Source organism: Phyllostomus hastatus, unplaced genomic scaffold, assembly GCF_019186645.2.
Source record: "Phyllostomus hastatus isolate PE091 unplaced genomic scaffold, TTU_PhHast_1.1 phas_scaffold_317, whole genome shotgun sequence".
NCBI classification, from domain to species: Eukaryota; Metazoa; Chordata; class Mammalia; order Chiroptera; family Phyllostomidae; genus Phyllostomus; species Phyllostomus hastatus.
The window spans coordinates 28,139,836-28,160,451 of record NW_025334023.1 but is presented as its reverse complement, the minus strand read 5'-3'; the positions used below and the strand labels follow the sequence as shown (position 1 = coordinate 28,160,451).

The 20,616-nt window shown below is 35.6% G+C and overlaps 1 protein-coding gene across 2 annotated transcripts in view; it reads right to left on the bottom strand.

Annotated features, from left to right (window-relative positions):
- The window catches only part of DYNC2H1 (dynein cytoplasmic 2 heavy chain 1), a 325,256-nt gene that overhangs the window by 96,746 nt on the left and 207,894 nt on the right, over positions 1–20,616 (bottom strand). For both annotated transcript variants that reach the window (XM_045817992.1, XM_045817993.1), the window contains 2 exons: positions 17,978–18,186; positions 14,584–14,688 (listed from right to left, as the gene is read on the bottom strand). In XM_045817992.1, the coding sequence (XP_045673948.1) occupies positions 14,584–14,688; positions 17,978–18,186 (314 nt within the window). The remainder of the gene's footprint in view (positions 1–14,583; positions 14,689–17,977; positions 18,187–20,616) is intronic.

Here is a 20,616-nt window from a genome sequence, read left to right as displayed (position 1 = left end):
CAATGAGATATCACTTTAACCCACTAGATTGGTAAATACAAAGGCATGACAAAATGTCAAGTACTGGTGGGAATAAAAGGATGTAGATATTATATACCTCTTGTGAGAGAGTAAATTAATAAAAGCACTAAAAACAATTTGACACAACAATTCTATTCTTGAAAACATACCCTAGAGAAAATCGTGTACAAACATACCAGGAAACATGTATGGGGTGTTCATACAGCACTGTTTATAATAGCCCCCCAAACCGAATAAACAAATTGTGTCATATTTACACAATGAAATATTATGCAGTCATAATAATAAATGAAACTGCAGCTAAATCAATGACATAAATAAATCTTAGAAAAATAATTGTGGAATGACATAAGCAATTCCTAGAACCACACATGCAGTACATTGTTTATAAACTTCAAAAATAAGCAAAATGAAACAATGTATTTTAGGCACATGTGTGTGCGTGTGTGTGTGTGTGTGTGTGTGGATGCATGCATTCACTACAGCTATTTTAAAAAGTATCAAACTATTAAAAAATGGTATAAACAAAACAGTCATAAACAAAACAGGGAATGGTGGCTCCCTCAGCAGAAAGCCAGCAGGATGAAATAGCAGAGACTCACAGTTGTTGAAATAAGTTGGTAATAAGGTTCTTGGGTTGTTACTGGTTCATGGGGTTCATTATATCATCATGCTCTTAATGTTGTATTTATGCATTAGTGTTACATATACAGTCTTTTGTATGTATCAAAGATTGTGTTTTGAAAAGACTACATTTTAAAATTAAATATATTCAGATTCTGTAGAAACATAAATTATATGTACATAAATCCTATGAAAGAATACAAAGCAGATTAATGGGAATAATCAATACTAAGTGTTGAGAGAAGTTGCTATTTTATATAAGTGGTAAAGAAGGACTTTGATAAAGTGACATTTAGAGGCCTGAAGGAAGTAAAACAATAAGTCATGCAGAAATCTAGGGGATGAATGCTCCAGGCGACAAAGGAAATAGAAAACCCAAAAGCTGTCAGGCAGAAACTTAAGGTAAGTGTGGCCAGTGTAGCTACCCCAGACTGAGCATGGAAAAGAGGATTAGAGGACAAAAGCAGAAGGAATAGGCCTGAGCACTGGTGCCTATAAACCTTTGTTATGAGTGTTTTTCTGAGATGTTAAGTGACTGGAGGAAAATGATTATCGCTATCAACATCTACAGAATATGAAATCATCGATCCTTTAGTTAGGAGACCTTATTTCTTGGAAGTCTTTGTGCAGAGGGCAAGTTTTATTTGACTACATTTAAACTCCATGGAAATATTTAAGTCCTTGTTTAAATGTGGATTAAAACAACTTTTAAGACCTTTCTTTTTCCAAATCATGGTAGGTACTGGGTAGATGCACAAAAGTAAGAAGTATTTGCACCAAAATTTTATAGCAATTACCTCAGATTGCTCTAGAGACGCACTCCTTTCTGAAGAGAGTGACAGAGTAGTTTTGTTTAACACTATTTTGAGAATCATACTTTACCATTCCTCCAAACTTATTAATTTCAACAATTATAGCACAAAAGTATTAAAATGTAAAGTCTAAAATATGATATTCAATTACATAAAATTTTTGTTTATGCCACAGAACAAAATCACAAACTCAGTACAAAGAAAACGCTTCTTTTCACTATTTGTTTCTTTTTGTTTTTAAATGGAAGAACAAAACATGCAGTTACCAAATTCAGGAAATGCCTAGATTTAAAACTGTAATCTGAAAAAGAAAATTCTTAAAAATTCAAATTCTTGGAAATAATTTTTATGGGGGTATTTAATAATTCTAAAAAGTGGGTTTATAGTGCTGGGCCTATGCTTACTAGTTCATGAAAATAGGAACTCAATTCCCTCTTAATAAAGTTTTGAATATGTTATTTCTAAAGTCTATTCCAGTTGTTTTTGTTTGTTTGTTATTAATTCTATAACTATAGTCAAGTAAGAAATATGACTTTGTTTTGATCAGACTGTAAAACAAAAAAAACCTGATATGCAGATTTCATGTCATTTGCAATCCAAAATAGGAAATTCTCTGCAGTTTTTGATGATTCTAATGCAAATGCTTTCAAAAGTTAGGAAACCTGTGAATCACCCAAAAATACAGATTCCAAAGGCCCAACTTTCAAATAGCCTAATTTTAAAGATCTTGGATGGAATTCAGGAAGCTACCTTTTAAAACAAACTTGCCAGATAACTCATGTGTATGGCCAACACTACCACCCTGAGAGATAATTTCTGGCATTTAACTAAGCTAGAAAGACAATTGTCAGTTTGATGATTACATTAAGTAATCGACATCTGTGATGGTGGGTTACCTGTTAAATTCAAAAAGGAAAAGAAGAACATTAAGATTTGACTCTGTGGCTTTTACAATATCCTGGGATATATCTGGGAAAAAAACCAGAAAACATACAATTACTTGGTTAGTTTATAGCTTATGGATCTACTGCCAAGATACTGAATGAAATGTTTCCAGGAGAGATGTAGCATACAGATACCAACTGGGTGTTATTGGAGCAGATGAGTACATATGGTTATTGAACAAAGCAGCTTTCAAAATAATCAAGTAGATAATCTTGTTACTTTTTTGACTATTGCACTCCAGCTTTAAGGTTTCACAAATATGGTTAAAGCTTTGAGCTCCTTATTAATTTACACACTTAATATCCAAATTCTGGTTGGAATTTATATCTCTAATCTTTACAGATATTATGAAGTATTTTTCATCTTTCATATGGTCATATTCACTTGCTTTACAACTATAATTTGTTTTTATAGGATAAATTTGTTCTTTACAAAGTGAATCAACAGTTCAGGCAAATGTTCAAGCATCACCGCTAGCTGAGCCATTACATAGATAAAATATCCTAGCTAGGCAGTAGTGGTGATCGCTGCCCTCTGTCCAGACTCACCATCTAAGAGTTTAAGATACAATTATGAGTTTCAGATATCCAGGTACCATGGTACTGAGATCAGTAATGAATACAAATCCTACTGAGTCTTTTAATGACTATTTAACATAGAATCATGATGGCATGTTTGGATAATACTGAGAAACTGGTATACCCTTCATGAAACTTAAATTACTTTTGCACAAAATTTTATTTGCCCACAAAAACTCTTTCAATCAAGTTGTAAAGCAATTTCAGTGCTCTGACAAATCTCTGAATATGGAGGCTAAAAATAATATTTCATAGGAAATTGATTTAATTGCAAAATATTTATTTTAATGTCAAAATCCTTTAATAAATTTTCTTAATTTTTGAAGTATTTTATTTTTCCCTACCTGTAAAATACATTAAAATACATATTTGTAATTTAAGATCTAACCGTAATCTCTATGTCAACAGATACTAAAATGCAAAAAAAAAAATATTTTACCAATTACTTTTGTATAGCAAAAAAAATTTCTCATAAAAGGAGGCTATGTGAAAACTGAAACTTCTCTGGAGAAAAGCTATCAACTTTCAAAATTAAAAAAGCTCACATTCAGTGATTTACTCCTGCTCTAGGAGTGTGTCATGAATGCATGAACTGGTGGCATTCACTGACATGTTTAAGTCCCAGTTTATTAACTTACTAAAAGTATGATCTTGGATAAAATAATAACCTTCCTTGGCCTCAATTCCCTCAACTATAAGGTGAGTTCAATAATAATACGTATATTATAGAATTATTTTGAGAGTGAAATAAGATAATGCATGTAAAATGCTTACCACAAAACCTATTACAGAAGGCTTGATGAATATCAAAATTATCAATCACTACCATTGTCATCATCAACATGGATTGACAGGATGACCACAGATGAGCAGTGAAGACTAAAGTCACAATCTAAAAGGGATCTAAGTAAGACTACCTGACTGGCACAGCTTGGTCTGTAACACAACGGCTAAAATGGTGTGTTGCACTTCCAGCAATTTCTGCAATAAAAATTACGTAACTGTTTTGAGATGAGAAGCATTCAAAAAACAACTTTTCAATTTCACATTTTCCTTCTTATTGTTAAATGTCTCTTGACCAGAGCTGGGTTTTATCCCCTCAAAACACCCTATTTTTCTCCTTTCCTCCAGTATAATAATTTCCATATAACTACCTTTTTTTTTTCGCTTTTGAATCTATCAGAAACCTCTAATTAAAAACTTTCATATAAACCAGGGCACACAGTTCTGTGGTGCAAAAACCTAAAGAATCAAAATCATATAGCATTTAAAAGATCAGGAACACATGTTACTAGCCTCCTATAAACTTGTAAGTTGATTATTCCTTCTATTTCCTCATTTCTTCTCTCAAAAAAAAATGTCAACACTGGCTCACAGAAATAAATTATACAATTCTTATAATGCACTATTGGATATTAAATCAAAGAAATGCCATGACAAAAATAAGTGACATTGAAAAATACCTCTTTTAAGTCATTTTCCCAAAAGATACTTCAATCTTTTAAAGTCCTAAAGTATTAGAATATATTAATTCAGTAAAGTTTCAGGATACAAAATTAATAAAGGAATCAGTGGTGTTTCTATCCATTAATAATGAGTTATCAGAAAGAGAAATTAAGAGAACAATCTCATTCAAAATTGCATTAGAAAAGTACCTAAAATAAACTTAATCAACTAGACAAAATACCTGTACTTTGAAAACTATAATACGCTGATGACAGAAACTAAAGACAACACAAATAAATAGAAGGATATAATAAGCCCATGATTTGAAAAACTTAATCATTAAAATGTTCCAAAAGCAAGCTACAGATTCATTGCAATCTTTATCAAAATACCAATATATATTTTATAGAACTAGAACAAATACTCCAAAATTTATATGGAACCAAGTAGTAACACACCAAGGCACATCATAATTACATTACCCAAGATTAAAGATAAGGAGAGAATCTTAAAAGCAGCAAGAGAAAAGGAGAGAGTTACCTACAAAGGAGTGCTCATAAGACTGTATGCTGATTTCTCACAAGAGACCTTACAGGCAAGAAGGGGCTGGAAAGAAGTATTCCAAGTCATGAAAGGCAAGGACCTACATCCAAGATTGCTCTATCCAGCAAAGCTTTCATTTAGAATGGAAGGGCAGATGACGTGCTTCTCCAGTAAGGTCAAGTTAAAGGAGTTCATCATTACCAAGCCCTTATTATATGAAAAGTTAAAGAGACTTATCTAGGAAAAAGAAGATAAAAAGCTAGTACAGTAAAATGACAGCAAACTCACAGTCATTAACAACCATACCTAAAACAATAACAACAACAAAAAAACCCTAAGCAAACAACTAGAACAGGAACAGAATCACAGAAATGGAGAACACATGGAGGGTTATCAACAGGGGAGTGGGAGGGGAAGAGGTACAGAGAATGAATAGCATAGATGGTAGGTAGAAAATAGACAGGAGGAGGGTAAGAATAGTATGGGAAATGTAGAAGCTAAAGAACTTATAAGTATACACATGGACATGAACTAAAGGGGGAAATGTGGGTGGGAGGGGGTGTGCAGGATGGAAGGGAGTGAAGGGGGAAAATGGGATAACTGTAGTAGCATAATCAATAAAATATATTAAAAATAAATAAATACATAAATAAATAAAAACAAACAAATAAATAAAATTTATATGGAACCACAAAAGACCCAGAATAGCCAAAGCGATCTTGAGAAAGAAGAACAAAGCTGGAAGTATCATATTCCTTGACTTCAAATTATACTACAAAACTAGAGCAACCACAACAGTATGGTACTGGCACAAAAACAGATACATATATCAACAAAACACATTAGAATACAAAGCTCAGAAATTATTCCACACTTTTATGGTCTTTTATTAATCTATGACAAAGGAAGCAGAAATATACAATGGAAAAAAAGACAGTCTTTAGTAAATGGTGTTGAAAAAAACTGGAAAAATACATCCAAAAAAATAAATTAGACCACTTTCTTATACCAAGTACATAAATAAAGTCAAAATCGTTTAAAGATTTAAATGTAAGACATTAATCACAAAATTTCCAGAGGAAAATGTAGGCAGTAAACCCTTTGACATTGGTCTTAGCCACAGTTTCTGGATGTCTCTTCAGGCAAGGGCAACAAAAGCAAAAATAAACACATAGAACTACATGAAACCAATAAGCTTTTGGACAGGGAAGGAAACATTCAACAAGGTGAAAAAGTCCACTAAATGGGAGACTATATTTGCAAATAATCTAACCAATACATGGTTAATATTTAACATATATAAAAAACTCTAATTACTCAACATTTAAAAAATCCAATTATAAGAGGGAAGATGGTGGCGAGGTAGGAGGGAGCAGATTCCACCTCACCCCACACACGGGAGAAAACCTAGCCGATCTATGGAGGAACACAGCAAACAGCCAACAGTAGCCCAGCATATATGAAGATAGGAGACCAAAAATTATGGAGGACATTTAAAAACCAAACAGTAAGGAGAGTGCTTCAGGACAATAAGGTCCCAGGGACCAGTGTGGGGACCAGGGCAGCTTCACTCCCGGGCCCAGTGACCACTGGGTCTACTACAGGGTTCTCAGGAGAGAGCTGGGTCAACTGCTCCCTCCCGGGCCAAACAGGGTTTGAGAAGAACTGGGAGAGACCTGGATGCTTGAAGTTGCAGAAACGGGAATAAGGACTAAGTGGCAAACACACAGGGGCTATGAGCACCCAGGGAGTCTGTGGATGCTGTCTGGGGAGAGTTGAGAGTTGGCCTGTGATGGGCCCTGAACCGGAGAGTCCCTGGTCTGGCTGGAAAATTGGGCTGTGCAAGAGGCGAGACCTCTGTGCAGAGTGGCAGGCTTGAGTAGGAGGAATTTCTGAAAAAGAAAAAGTGAAAAAAGGGACACTATTTGGGGAATTCTCCTAGAGCAGCGGCTCCATCTTCCTCCCCACCCAGCTGGGCAGCGCTCCTGAGGTGGTGCAAAAGGCCCAGCACACCCCCCTAGCCCTGGAAAGGATAAGCATGGAAACCTGAGAGACCAGAGGCAGCATGGCCGGGCATGAGCATGCGCACCTGCAACCCAGGGAGAGTGTGCTCCGTGGACCACCCTGGGCCCACAACTCTACCCTAGGGGAGAGTGCGCTCTGAGGACAACCTGGAGCCCACACTAAAAGCCCTGGGGAGAGACACCAGGCTGGTCCTGGACAGAGTGCGTGCCCAAGGCTGACTGAGTGCAGATCAGGAAGCGAGAAGAGCAAAACCAATTGCCCCTCAGTCTGTTGCAGCCAGCAAGACTAACAAAACTGGTTTGGCCAGTTTGAAAGCAGCTCAAAACTTTATTTTTAAGGTAATTCTTTATTTTTTTACTTTTATTATTTTTTCTTATCTTTCAATTCCTTTTTCCTCTCTTTCCTTCTTTCTTGTTTTATTCCTTATTCCTGTCTTTCCAATTTTATCTCTTCTTCCTTCCTTCCTTCCTTCCTTGTTTTTTTTAAAATTATTATTATTATTATTTTTAAAGATTTTATTCATTTATTTTTAGAGAGGGAAGAGAAGGAGATAGAGAGAGAGAGAGAAACATCAATGTGCGGTTGCTGGGGGTTATGGCCTGCAACCCAAGCATGTACCCTGGCTGGGAATCGAACCTGCAACACTTTGGTTTGCAGCCTGCACTCAATCCACTGAGCTACGCCAGCCAGAGCGCTTGAATTATTTTTTTACTTTTTATTTTTAAATACCCCTATTTGAGACAAAAAAAACCCCAGGAACTGTAAAAAGACCAGAGTTGGCCCTAAAGAGGGGTCATCCCAACAGCTGAGAAAGTGAGACAAATTTCACTTTGCTATTACAGAGAACCTGCAAGTCACTGCATATTTGTATTATTATTATTTTTTCATTATTCTTACATCTTTTAATAGTATTTTTGTATTCTTCCTCTTTCTGTTTAGTCTTCTTTGCTTGGCTTATTGAATTGTATCATTTGACTGCTTTCCCCTGTTCTCCCTTTCACAATGTATTGTTAATTTACTGTCCTTCACTTCACCTGTGTTCATTAGCACACTACTCAAGGCCCTATACTCCCTATTCTTGTTATCCAGATCACATAGATTCTGTCATATGATTGTTGCTCTAATAGTATTGTAAATAATAGCTGTTCCATTCAATTGTAAATACTATACAACACCCCCCCACCCCAGATCTTAGCCCACTTCACAATGCCCTGAACTCTATTACTGTAGTGGTTGACTCTATTCTCTCACACACTACACCTATTTACTATCCTTTACTCTCACCTTACCTCAGAATCTGACCTCCCACAACCTCACTGCTTTCTAGATCCAACTCACAATCCTTCCTTCCCCAACAAAAGTTTTATCTTCTTTCCATCCTTTCTAAATAGTGGCTACCTGGGTGGAATATCATAGTTAACACTATACATAGCCAAAGGATCTCCAATCTCTTCTCTACTGGCTGCTACTGTAAATATCATAGAATACTCTCTTGCTGTCTTAAACTATTTTGCTTTCCCCCTCCAAATGATCACAAAAAAGAGTAGGTGGAAGCTGTGAACACCAGGATATGTGCTGGAAGAGGAAACCCAACAGCAAAGGGAACCAGTAACAGATAAGAACAGAAGAAGGTGAAAGAGGGAGTGGAAGCCACACTAACCTCAATCAAGGGCCTATCTGGAAATACAACTAAATTGTGGAGAAATTACCCAGAACGAACAACTGAACAAGAGCAAGAGAGAATCCTCAAAACCTTGTACACATGGAAGAACCAGCTTCAACACAACCTGCCCTCACCAGCACAACAAAATGCAGGAGGTGGTAGACAGGATGATCCTCAGTTAACTACCTGGTGGGAAGGACCCACCAAAGAAAGACCCAACAACAATCAAAACCCAAACACAAACACAGAGCCAACTTAAACAACAGCCCAAGACCAGTGAGCTTGGGAGATCAAGGAGACTGCACCACTGAATCTGACAGGTATTCTACCATAGAAGTTCACACCATAAACCCAGGGAGTCAGAACAGATCAATTTAAGAAGCTGAGGCTAACAAGAACAGTCTCACAAACAATGGGAAGATAAAGAAACAATCCTCAAATGAAAGGAAAGAAGGAAGCCTCAGAAAGAATGCTAAATGAAATAGAGGCAACTAAACTATTGAGTTCAAAGCAGTGATTGTCAGGAAGCTCAATGAGCTCACAATGAGCTACCAGAAACTATAGAGAAACTAAAATGAGCTCACTGCAAACTATATCAGCATGAAAAAGGAAATAGAAACTATCAAAAAGGGTACAGAGGAAATGAAGAATACAATTTCTGAACTGAAGAACACAGTAGAAGGAATCAAAAGCAGACTAGATGAAGCGGAGGATCGGATTAGCAAGCTGGAGGACAAAATAGGAAAAAACACCCAGAAAAGGCAAGGAAAGGAAAACAGGCTCAGAAAGAATGAAGAAGGATTAAGAGAAATACAGGACAATATGAAATGCAATAATATCCGGATAATAGGGATACCATAAGGAGAAGAAGAAGAGCAAGGGATAGAACCCCTATGAAAAAGTAATGATGGAAAACTTCCCTGATTTGATGAAACAGAAAGAGATTTGACAAATCCAGGAAACAGAGAGTCCCAATCAAGAGGAACCCAAAGAGGGTCACTTCAAGACACATCATAATTAATATGGCAAAATTCCAAGACAAAGAGAGAATCTTAAAGGCAGCAAAGGAGAAACAGGAAGTAACATACAAGGGAGCCCCAATAAGGCTAGCAGCTGACTTCTCAATGGAAATGCCCCAAGCCAGAAGAGAATGCCAAGAAATATTCCAAGCAATGAGAAGCACAGGACTGCAACCAAGGCTACTTTACCCAGCAAGGCTCTCAATCAAGATAGGAGGACAAATGAGAAGCTTCCTAGACAAAAGAAGTCTAAAAGAATACACCTCCACCAAACCAACTCTGCAACAGATGCTAAAGGGACTGCTTTAAGGAAAGGAAGGAAAAGAAAGGGGGGGAACACAGGTATGAAAATGGCAATGAATAAGTAAGTACCTATCAATAATAACCTTAAATGTAAATGGCTTAAATGCACCAATCAAAAGACATAGAGTAGCTGAATGGATAAGAAAACATGACCCACATGTATGCTGCCTACAAGAGACCCACCTCAGGACAAAAGACCTACACAGACTGAAAGTGAAGGGCTGGAAAAAAATCTTCCAAACAACTGGACAGGAAAAAAAAGTTGGGGTAGCAAAATACACTTCAACAAAAGGGCCATAAAGAGAGACCCAGAAGGTCACTTCATAATACTCAAGGGAAGAATCCACCAAGAAGACATAAACATTGTAAATATGTAAGCACCCAACATAGGTGCACCCAAATACATAAAGAAAATCTTAGAGGACTTCAAGAAAGATACTGACAGCAACACAATTATAGCAAGGGATTTTAACACCCCACTGTCAAAAATGGACAGATCTACCAAACAAAATATCAACAAAGATATTGTAGCATTGAACAGTGCCCTAGATGAAATAGACTTAAGTGATATATATATATATAGCCCTTCATCCCCAAACAAGCTAAATATACATTCTTTTCAAATGCACATGGAACATTTTCAAAGATAGACATGATAGGACACAAAGCAAGCCTCAACAAGTTCAAGAAAACTGAAATCATATCAAGCATTTTCTATGACCACAAAGAACTGAAATTAGAAACCAATGCCAAGGAAAAAAAACCTAAAACACTCAAAATCATGGAGATTGAACAGCATGCCATTAAACAATGAATGGGTGAAGAATGAAATTAGGGAAGAAATCAAAAAGTTTCTGGAAATGAATGTAAATGAATTCACAACAACCCAAAACTTATGGGACACAGTTGAAGGCAGTCCTGAGAGGGAAGTTCATAGTGATACAGGCCTACCTAAAAAAGATAGAAACATTTCAAACAAACAACCTAACCCTACATCTACGAGAACTCGAGGAACAACAACAAACACAGCCCAGAGCAAGTAGAAGGAAGGAAATAACCAAGATCAGAGCAGAATTAAATGACATAGAGACTAAAAGCACAATTCTAAGGATCAATGAATCCAGGAGCTTGTTCTTTGAAAAGATAAAACAAAATCAATAAGCCTTTAAGCAGGCTCATCAAGAAAAAGAAGAAAGGACCCAAATAAACAAAATCAGAAATGAAAGAGGAGAGATTACAACTGATACCACAGAAATACAAAGGAATTCTCTGCAGCAGAAAGAAGAAGGAGCTCCTACCCTTTGCAACAGCATGGATAGAACTGGAAAGCATTATGGTGAGTGAAATAAGCAAGGCAGTGAAAGACAAATGCCATATGATCTCACCTTTAACAGGAACCTAAACAACAATACAAAAAAACAAGCAAAATATAAGCAAAGACATTGAAATTGAGAACAGGCTGACAGTGACCAGAGGGGAGAGGGGAGGGAATTTCAAAGGAAAAGGGAAAGGGTTTGCAGGAACAAATATAAAGGACACATAGATAAAAACAAGGGGGGGTGTGGAAACGGGAGGGAGGTAGAGAGGGTTGGGGGGGTGTTGGAATGGGAGTAAAAGGCAGAAAACTGTACTGGAACAACAATTAAAATTTAAAAAAAGAAAAATAAGAAAAAAATCCATTAAAAATGACCAGAAAACACATCCTCCAAAGAAGACACACAGATTACTAACAGACCTATTAGAAAAATTCATCAACAACATGGAAATACAAGTCAAAATCACAATGAGATTCACACCTGTCAGAATGCCCATTTTCAAGATGAACAAAGAACTAGTTTTGGTTTAGATGTGGGGAAAAAAAGAATCTTTGTGCACTGTTGGTGGAACTGAAAATCAGTGCATCCACTAAAGAAAACATATGAAGGTTCCTCAAAATTTAAAAACAGAACTATCACATGACCCAGGCAGTCCACTTCAGGGGGGCAAGGTGCATGGTGGAGTGGAAATGGAGACAACTGTACTGTATTTTTATTATTTATTTTTTAATTTTATTGAACAACAATAAAATAAAAAGAAAATGAAATCATTCAAAAGGTCTTTGTACCTTTATGTTCATTGCAACATTGTTTATAATAGCCAAGATATGAAAGTAACTTAGTGTCCGTCAATACATGATGGGTAAAGAGATGTGGTTTGCATGCACACGTGCTTGCGCGTGCGCGCACACACACACACTCACACACACTGGAATATTACTCAATCTTTAAAAAGAATGAAATCTTGCCATAGTGGCAACACAGGAGGACCTAGAGGGTATTATTCTAGGTGAAATAACTCACACAGAGAAAGATAAATCTGTATGACTTCACTTATATGTGGACTTGAAAAAAAGAGAAACAGACTCACTGATACAGAGAACAAAGTGATGGTTGCCAGAGGAGAGAAGGTTGGATGATGGGTGAAAAGGGTGAAGGGGATTAAGAGGTAAAAACCTCGAGCTATTAAAAAAAAGTCATGGCATGCAATGTACAGCACAGGGAAAATAATAATTCCATAATTACTTTGTATAGGGACAGATGATTCCTAGGATTATTGTGGTGATCATAAGGAATAGCTATGTCGAACAACTATGCTGTACACCTGAAACTAATATAATGTTCTATGTAAATTATAATTAAATTTAAAAATAAAGTGTTTTTCATATACTCATACTCTCTTCAAAGCAAAAACTCTGTACATTTAAAAAATTATCTTCTAATTCATTACATATCAATACTGTTTTTAGCCACAGAAAAAGCATATACATTCAAAGAGACATAAATTCACAATATATACATTTAAATAGCTAGGATACATGCTTCTACTTTACCCTTTATATTTCAGAGCTGTTTTCATACATTTCTCCTCCACTAGACTGAATTTCTTTAGAACAAGAACTATTTTTATTCATCTCAACAAAATAAAAAGGGAACCCACTAAATGGAAAAACATATTCTTCCATTATCATTGTCAATGATACATCTGATAACAGGTTATTAATTTCCAAAATATGTAAAAAACTTATTCAGCCCTGGCTGGTGTGGCTCAGTTGGTTGAAGCATTGTCTAATAAACCAAAAGGTTGTGGATTCGATCTCCAGTCAAGGGCACATATTTAGGTTGAGGGTTCGATCCCTCAGGTCAAGGTGCATACAGAGAAACAATTGATGTTTCTCTCATATTGTTTTTTTTCTCTTCCTCCCCCTTGCTCTCTCTCTAAAAGCAATGAAAAAAATGTCCTTGGGTAAATAAAGAGAAATAAAAAATAACTTATTCAGCTCAATACCAGAAAGGCAAACAACCCAATTAAGAAATGGGCAAAGGACATGAATAGACATATTCCAAAGAGACCTACAGATGACCAACAGACATATGAAAACATGCTCAACTTCACTAATCATTGGAGAAATGCAAATTAAAACCACAATGAGATAATCACCTCAAACCTGTGAGAATGGCCACCATCAACAAACAGCAAGTGCTGGTGAGGATATAGAGAAAAGAAAACCCTCATGCAATGCTGGTGGGAATGCACACTGGTGCAGCCATTGTAAAAAACACTATAGAGTTTCCTCAAAATATTTAAATATAGAACTGCCTTTAACACAGCAATCCCACTTCTGGGAATATATCCTAAGAACCCTGAAATAAAATTTGAAAGACTACAGGCACTCCTGATGTTTATCACAGCATTATTTACAATAGCCAAGATCGGGAAAAAGCCCAAGTGCCCAGAAGTAGATGAGTGTATGAAAAAGCTGTGCTATGTTTACACAATAAAATACTACTCATCCATAAAACAAACAAATAAACAAACAGAAAACTTACCATATGTGACAGTATGGATGGACCTGGAGATTACAATGCTAAGTGAAATAACCAGTCAGAGAAAGAGAAATACCATATGATCTTACCTATATGTATAATCTAATGAACAAAATAAACTGATGAACAAAATAAAAACAGAGGCGTGGATACATGGAAGAGACAGGCAGCTGTCACAAAGGAGAAGGTTGGTGGACTGGATGAAAGACAATAAAGGGATTAACCAGAAAACATATATGCAAAGCACAAAGACACAGACAACAGCGTGGTGATAGCCAGAGGAAAGGAGAGTGGGGGCTAGGTGGAGATGGGCAAAGGAGGGGAGAATGGGAACAGAAAGCCGACTTTGCTTGTGGTGACGGACACACGACGCAATGTGCAGATGATGTTTTACTGGGGCGTACACCTGAAACCTGTATGGTTTTGCAAACCAGCTGTCCCCCTCATAAATTCAATTTTAAAATTTATTGGTAAATTTGACTTAAACTTTAATGGCTATTTGAAATACAAGAATATACTTAGTTTTATATCTGAACAAACACACTTAAGTATCCTTTTAACAATAATAATTTAAATCCAAAGGAAAAAAGATTAACAGTGGAGGGGTTATACTGTGCTAAACAAAATAAAAATTTTAAATAGAAGCTTGTGGGGTCTATAGTATTAAATAAAGTTTAATGCTGTTTCTGTTAGGCTCAGTAGCAACAATCTTTTCTAAAAGTTAATCCTGTCCTGGGTTACCTGAGAACTGATCATGCGCTGGGAGGAGCGAGCAATATTGGCAGGCAGACCAAAGAAACTGGGTTTGTCATCCTCTGGAAGTTTTTCAATGACAGCACGATAGTCCTGTGTATAAAAAAGTGGAAAACGATTTTTCAAAGGATTGAATTTACAACTTGAAATCATGGCCAATAGATGTTGTGAAGTATTAAGTTATTAGTACATTACATTTTCTAAATAAATCTCACTTGAGTCTTACAATCAGTTATGTATGAAAAATATTCTTTGCCATAGTTAACTTTCTCATAGTTAAATTATTTGATTAGTTAAAAATATTCTTTGCCATAGTTAACTTTCTCATAGTTAAATTATTTGATACTATATTTTCCTATCCTAACTTCCCTGAATTGTTTAAAACCAACATATTTGAGTGGCTACAACTAGTATGTATAAAATATTATGTTAGTTGTCTTTATGAAAGCCCTGTTAATTATTTTCCTTGTGACCTACCAGAGTGCAGTTCTGCTTTTATCAAAATAAATATTCCAGCAATTCTTTTTTAATTTATAGAAACTCTTGTATGAAAGCACTGCTTTGTAAATCACTTTATCATAAAGCAGTTCCACTGTTTGTCTTCAGTTAGCTGTTGAGGTAATCCAATCTGATCCTTTCATCCCAAGAATCACTGTAAGCACTGCAAAGCCATGATTTGCCAAGAACGCATCTGAAGAGTTACTCATGACTCTAGATGGATAACTAAGTGTGGACCAACAGGATTTATCCAGTGTGGCCCAAAGATGGAAACTTTTGTTTATTTTCATGAACAGGTAAGTTATTTCATATGCATCTAAACTGTTCTTGCTTAAGTAGGAACAACTACTCCTTGTGAAGACACTCATCTTCTGCTCCCTCCATATTACCATCTTTTCTATCCTTGGCAACTGCCCCTGAAGTATTTTCAAGGAAACAATTGGATGGAAGTCCAGGACCTATAGATATGTCAAATTTGGGAGGACCTGCTATGCAGTGTCTTTGAAATTTTTCCTTACCCACAGTTCAACATTTGTAAACTTCCACAAGGTATTCAAACACAATGTGTAATGTGTAAACATATTATATTTGTATATGTGAGTGTAAGCTTATAGATGAGGTCTGGCTACAAGGTACCCAGCCATGTAATATGAGAAAGAGACATTTATTGAAGAGGATACAAGATATAAGAAACACTGTACATAGGACAATGATGCCTCAGTCCCCTTCAAGTTAGGCACCCTGAGACCTCACACAGTTCTCCTAATCACCGTCAGCTGCCCCCTTGTATTTTTCTGAATCTCTCTGAAGGTCTGAGACCTTTTTCCTTTCAAAGGTGATTTTAGTGTTGGGAAAAGCCAAAAGTCGAGGCACCAAATCTGGGCTGTAAGGGGACTGAGTCATGTGGGTAATTGGATGTTTCATTTGAAAACTCTGCATAAGGCATGATGCATGAGTGGGGTGTGTTGTTGTGATGAAGCTGCCAATCACCAGTAGCCCATAGCTGATGCCTTCTGCATCATCTGAATAGTTTCCATGGAGGAAATGTTCAAGCTTAACAGAAAATTTGATGCAGATTTATTGCTCTACTTGCTCAGTCATTTTGAATGTGATGACCACACAGTACACATGCTCATTCAACAGTGTCTACTGCCCCCACTGACAAGTACAGTGAAGTTGTCATTGTTCATACATGTGCATTCCAGTCCACTCTCCTTGGCTGCTGGATTACATCAATGTCACGCAACAAGTTCTCCTTTTAGTAACGATGGCTGGATTTTTTCTGGACAGACCTCTTTTATGAATACATTTGTAAATGTGTATGTGAAGGGGTATGTGTTTGTGTTCCTGTCTCCCTGGAAAATTTCTGAATTCTTCTTTCTAACTCAATTAGATAGAAAGCTATTCTATAAATTTAAGAGTATTAGTTTTTTAGTATTAGTAATATTTATTAGTATTACTTTGTTAATTTCAAAATGACTGTGAAATTTTCTCAGACTGGCTAGCGTATTTTTTCTACTTAGGACTATATACTGACATGTTTTCAAAATAGTAACTTTATATCCAAACTGAATTATCCTCACATGGACACAAAAAGATATATAATAAATGAGACTGTTTACATGAAACACAAAAACAGAAAAAAATAGGCTGTTGAATGGAAACAACGGGAACAAGGAGGACCTCTGGGGAGCCGATAATGTTCTGTTTCTTGATCCTGGTGCTGGTTACACTCATTTGTTCAATGTATAAAAATTCATTGCAATGTTCATTTATGACATACTTTTCTGTATGAATTTTTATTTTTCAATTTAAATCTCAAACAATAGAGGTGAAAAACTTTTCAGGATACACCTTCTGAAATAAATATGTAATAAATATGTGGTATATCTGTTTGCTCATTCACACTAAGATTCTCCTAGTAGAAAGTGAACTACATACATGCATCACAGGATCTACAATGTCTGGGACAAGGCTAACACTGACCAGATGTTCAAAGTATATTACTGAATAAATAAATAAATGAAAGACTAAAAAACAAAACAGATGGCATACTTAATAACATAATATGCAAAATATAAAAATAATATACTTAATATTGATTTTAACCTTTTATTTTTTGACAAAGGAACTTTCTTAAAAAATATCTGAATGAGAGAAAAATGCACAATACTAAGAGAAAACCTATAATCATGTATATATTATTTGTAGTTCATGAAGAAATATAAAATCATAACACTATGTCATAAAAATATTATTTGGGCATTTATATAAATATAGGTTTGTGGTCAAGTACTCTTGAATTAATGTATTTGGACTACATTTTGTGCTATTTTCTGGAAAAGATGATGACATTCTAGGAGGTTTTTATAGGATGACACAAAGCAGAAAGCTACAGCTGGTTAAAATAAATACACATAAACAAATATGTTACTATAAAAGCCAGATAAAGTGATTCCCTGTTATGTTCTTAGAACTGCTTTAAATTTGTAAGCCTGTAACAATAAAAATTTGTTAAATGTATTTGATTTCCTTTATATTATTGAATATATCAGAACACTCTTATGCCTACAAGGAAACAGCATATTCTCCCATTCCAGATGTTCACAGCAGTCCTACATTTAAAAACTTTTCCTTGGCTACTCCCTTCAAGATTTACCTACACACTATATCCTGTTATCATCAGTCCATCATTAGTAAGTATTCAAAAGCATACAGGACACATAACTAGAGTTTAGAGGCTGTATATTGACATAACAAATAGTCCATATATATGAGTAATAACTACTTGTGCATTTGAAAAGAAACAATACATATTTAACAGTGTAAAAAGTGACTCAAGTATCTACCTGGTAATAGATTGAAAATGACTAATTTTACCTACCAAAATACTGCAGGATTTTGGTAGAGATAAGGAATACGGAAAAACACTTTTCTTGTTCCTTTGGTTTAATACATCAATAATTGAAGAATTAAAAAACTGTTTCAGGTATGACTGAAGAACTCTAAGGTCAAAATAGTTATCTATACGTCCTCCATAAATAGCATTTTCAAGTAAACCATGCACAAATTCCCATTGTACATCTTTGGTACCTATAATTAAAAAAAAATTGCATTAGTTTTGTTTCTAAGCTATTAGAAATATTCTAAAAATATTCTAAAATTTTCTAAAATATCAACTAACTTCCAGGCTTCAATTACACTTATAGAATATAACAATATATATTTAATTTAGCTAAATCATTTCTTAAAATGCTCATTAATATTAATAATTAATATATAGTAATCACAAACAACTCCACAACCAGGAAGACAAACAATTCAATTAAAAAATGGGCAAAGAAACTCAACAGACACTTTCCCAAGGAGGACATACAGAGTGCCCACAGACACATGAAAAAAGTTCTAAACATCACTAGCCATCAGAGAGATGTAAATTAAAACCACAATGAGATACCACTTCATACCAGTCAGAATGGCCATCATAAACAAATCAACAAACAAGTGCTGGTGAAGCTGTGGACAAAAGGATACCCTAGTACACTGATGGTGGAAATGCAGGCTGGTGCAGCCACTGTGGAGACAGCATGGGATTTCCTTAAAAAACTACACGTGGAACTGCCTTTTGATCCAGTGATCCCACTGCTGGGATTATACCCTAAGAATCCTGAATCACCAATTCAAAAGAACCTATGCACCCCAATGTTCTTAGCAGCATTGTTTACAATAGCCAAGTGGTGGAAACAGCCCAAGTGCCCATCAGTAAATGAGTGGATCAAAAAATTGTGGTACATTTACACAATGGGATACTATGCAGCAGAAAAAAAGAAGAAGCTTCTACCCTTCGCTACAGCATGGACAGAACTGGAGAGTATTATGCTAAGTGAAATAAGCCAAGAGGTGAAAGACAAACACCATATGATTTCACCTATAAGTAGAACCTAATCAATAAAACAAACAAATGAGCAAAATACAACCAAAGACATGGAAATAAAGAACAAACTGACAGTGATCAGAGCAGAGGGGGGAGTGGGGTAACAGGGGAAAGAAGAGAAAGGGGCAAGTCAAGGAACGTGAATAGAGGACGCACGGACAGTGGTGGGGGGGACTGAATATGGGGGATATGGGGCGGGGAGAGCAAGGAGGAAATAGGACAACTGTAACTGAACAACAATAAAAAAATATTTAATAATCACTTAGCTAATATTTACTGAGATTATTTTATCAAGTAAAATTTCCCAAACATTTTATATTTATAAATTTGAGCCTCAAAACATAGAAGTATTAATATTATCCAATTATCCAGATGGAGAAATTGAGGCATAAGGAGGCTGAGTCACCAAAATCAGAAAATCACACACTCTCACCCATCTGGACTGAGACAAGGTACACTTAAACTAGCACTACATTTTTACCTGCCACACAATACTGCCTCTTTAAATTGAAAATTTCTTAGAAGAACATATTCAAAACATGATTTTATACAATGTTGAACTCAGTTCATAAAATAATTTGATTAATAGGGAAACTACTAAATACATTCACACAATAGTCTCAATGTCATGATTTTTATAGTCAACTGTCCATTTTCTATTCCAATAGAAAAGTAAAATGTAGTATAAAAATCCATATGGGACTTTTATATACACTTTCACTTTTCATCTTCTTAATCACAGTTCAGTGGAAATGTTAAAATATAAGAATTATACCTCAGGTCTGCAGTGCAGAACCACAATTACATTTAAACGAGCTAGTTAACATCACTACCAGCATTACTAGTTTCTTTGTATTTCATTAAAAATTTTAAAATTCAGAGAGAATCACAAAGCCTGATGGCAGTGTCACCATTTACCTTTGGGCACAGGCAATTTACTGTCCCCTGCAGAACTGGGGCCCCAGAGGGTGCACACAGGACCAGTGAAAGTTGTTTGCCATTTGTAACTTACTATTGACAGTTGCTAAGTAGCGATAACAAGAGATTTTACCAGAATCTGCCTGTTTTCTAGTTCTGATGTTCAATAAATAATATACTAGAACTGTGTATATCATTCACTCACTCATAAATCTCTAGGACATACAAAAACATTAACATGCCTTTCAACTTAAAAATACAAACAGCCAAAACAGAAAATGTTTTATGGAATTTCTATAAGAAAATCTTATTATTGTTCTTATACCCATTGTTCAAGACGTTTTATTTTGTTTAAGAAAAAAGAAACAAAATAAAATATAACAGCAATATTAATAACAGTCAATAATTACTGGTAGCTTATTCAATATATTAAATGTACAAAGTGTTAAAGACTTTATGTATGTTTTCTCATTTAGCTGTCTCACAAATTTAATCAGTTGAACTAGTGCCTATTAATATTCTTACTTTACAGATCAGGAAACTCAAGCTGAAAGGTTAAGAAACCTGTTCCAGGTCCCAAAGCTACACAATCTCTGTAAAAACAACCCCTATAATTAGAGCTCTTTCTCTGTTTTTGCATTTAATTCTATCTATGTGCAGATATGTGCAGT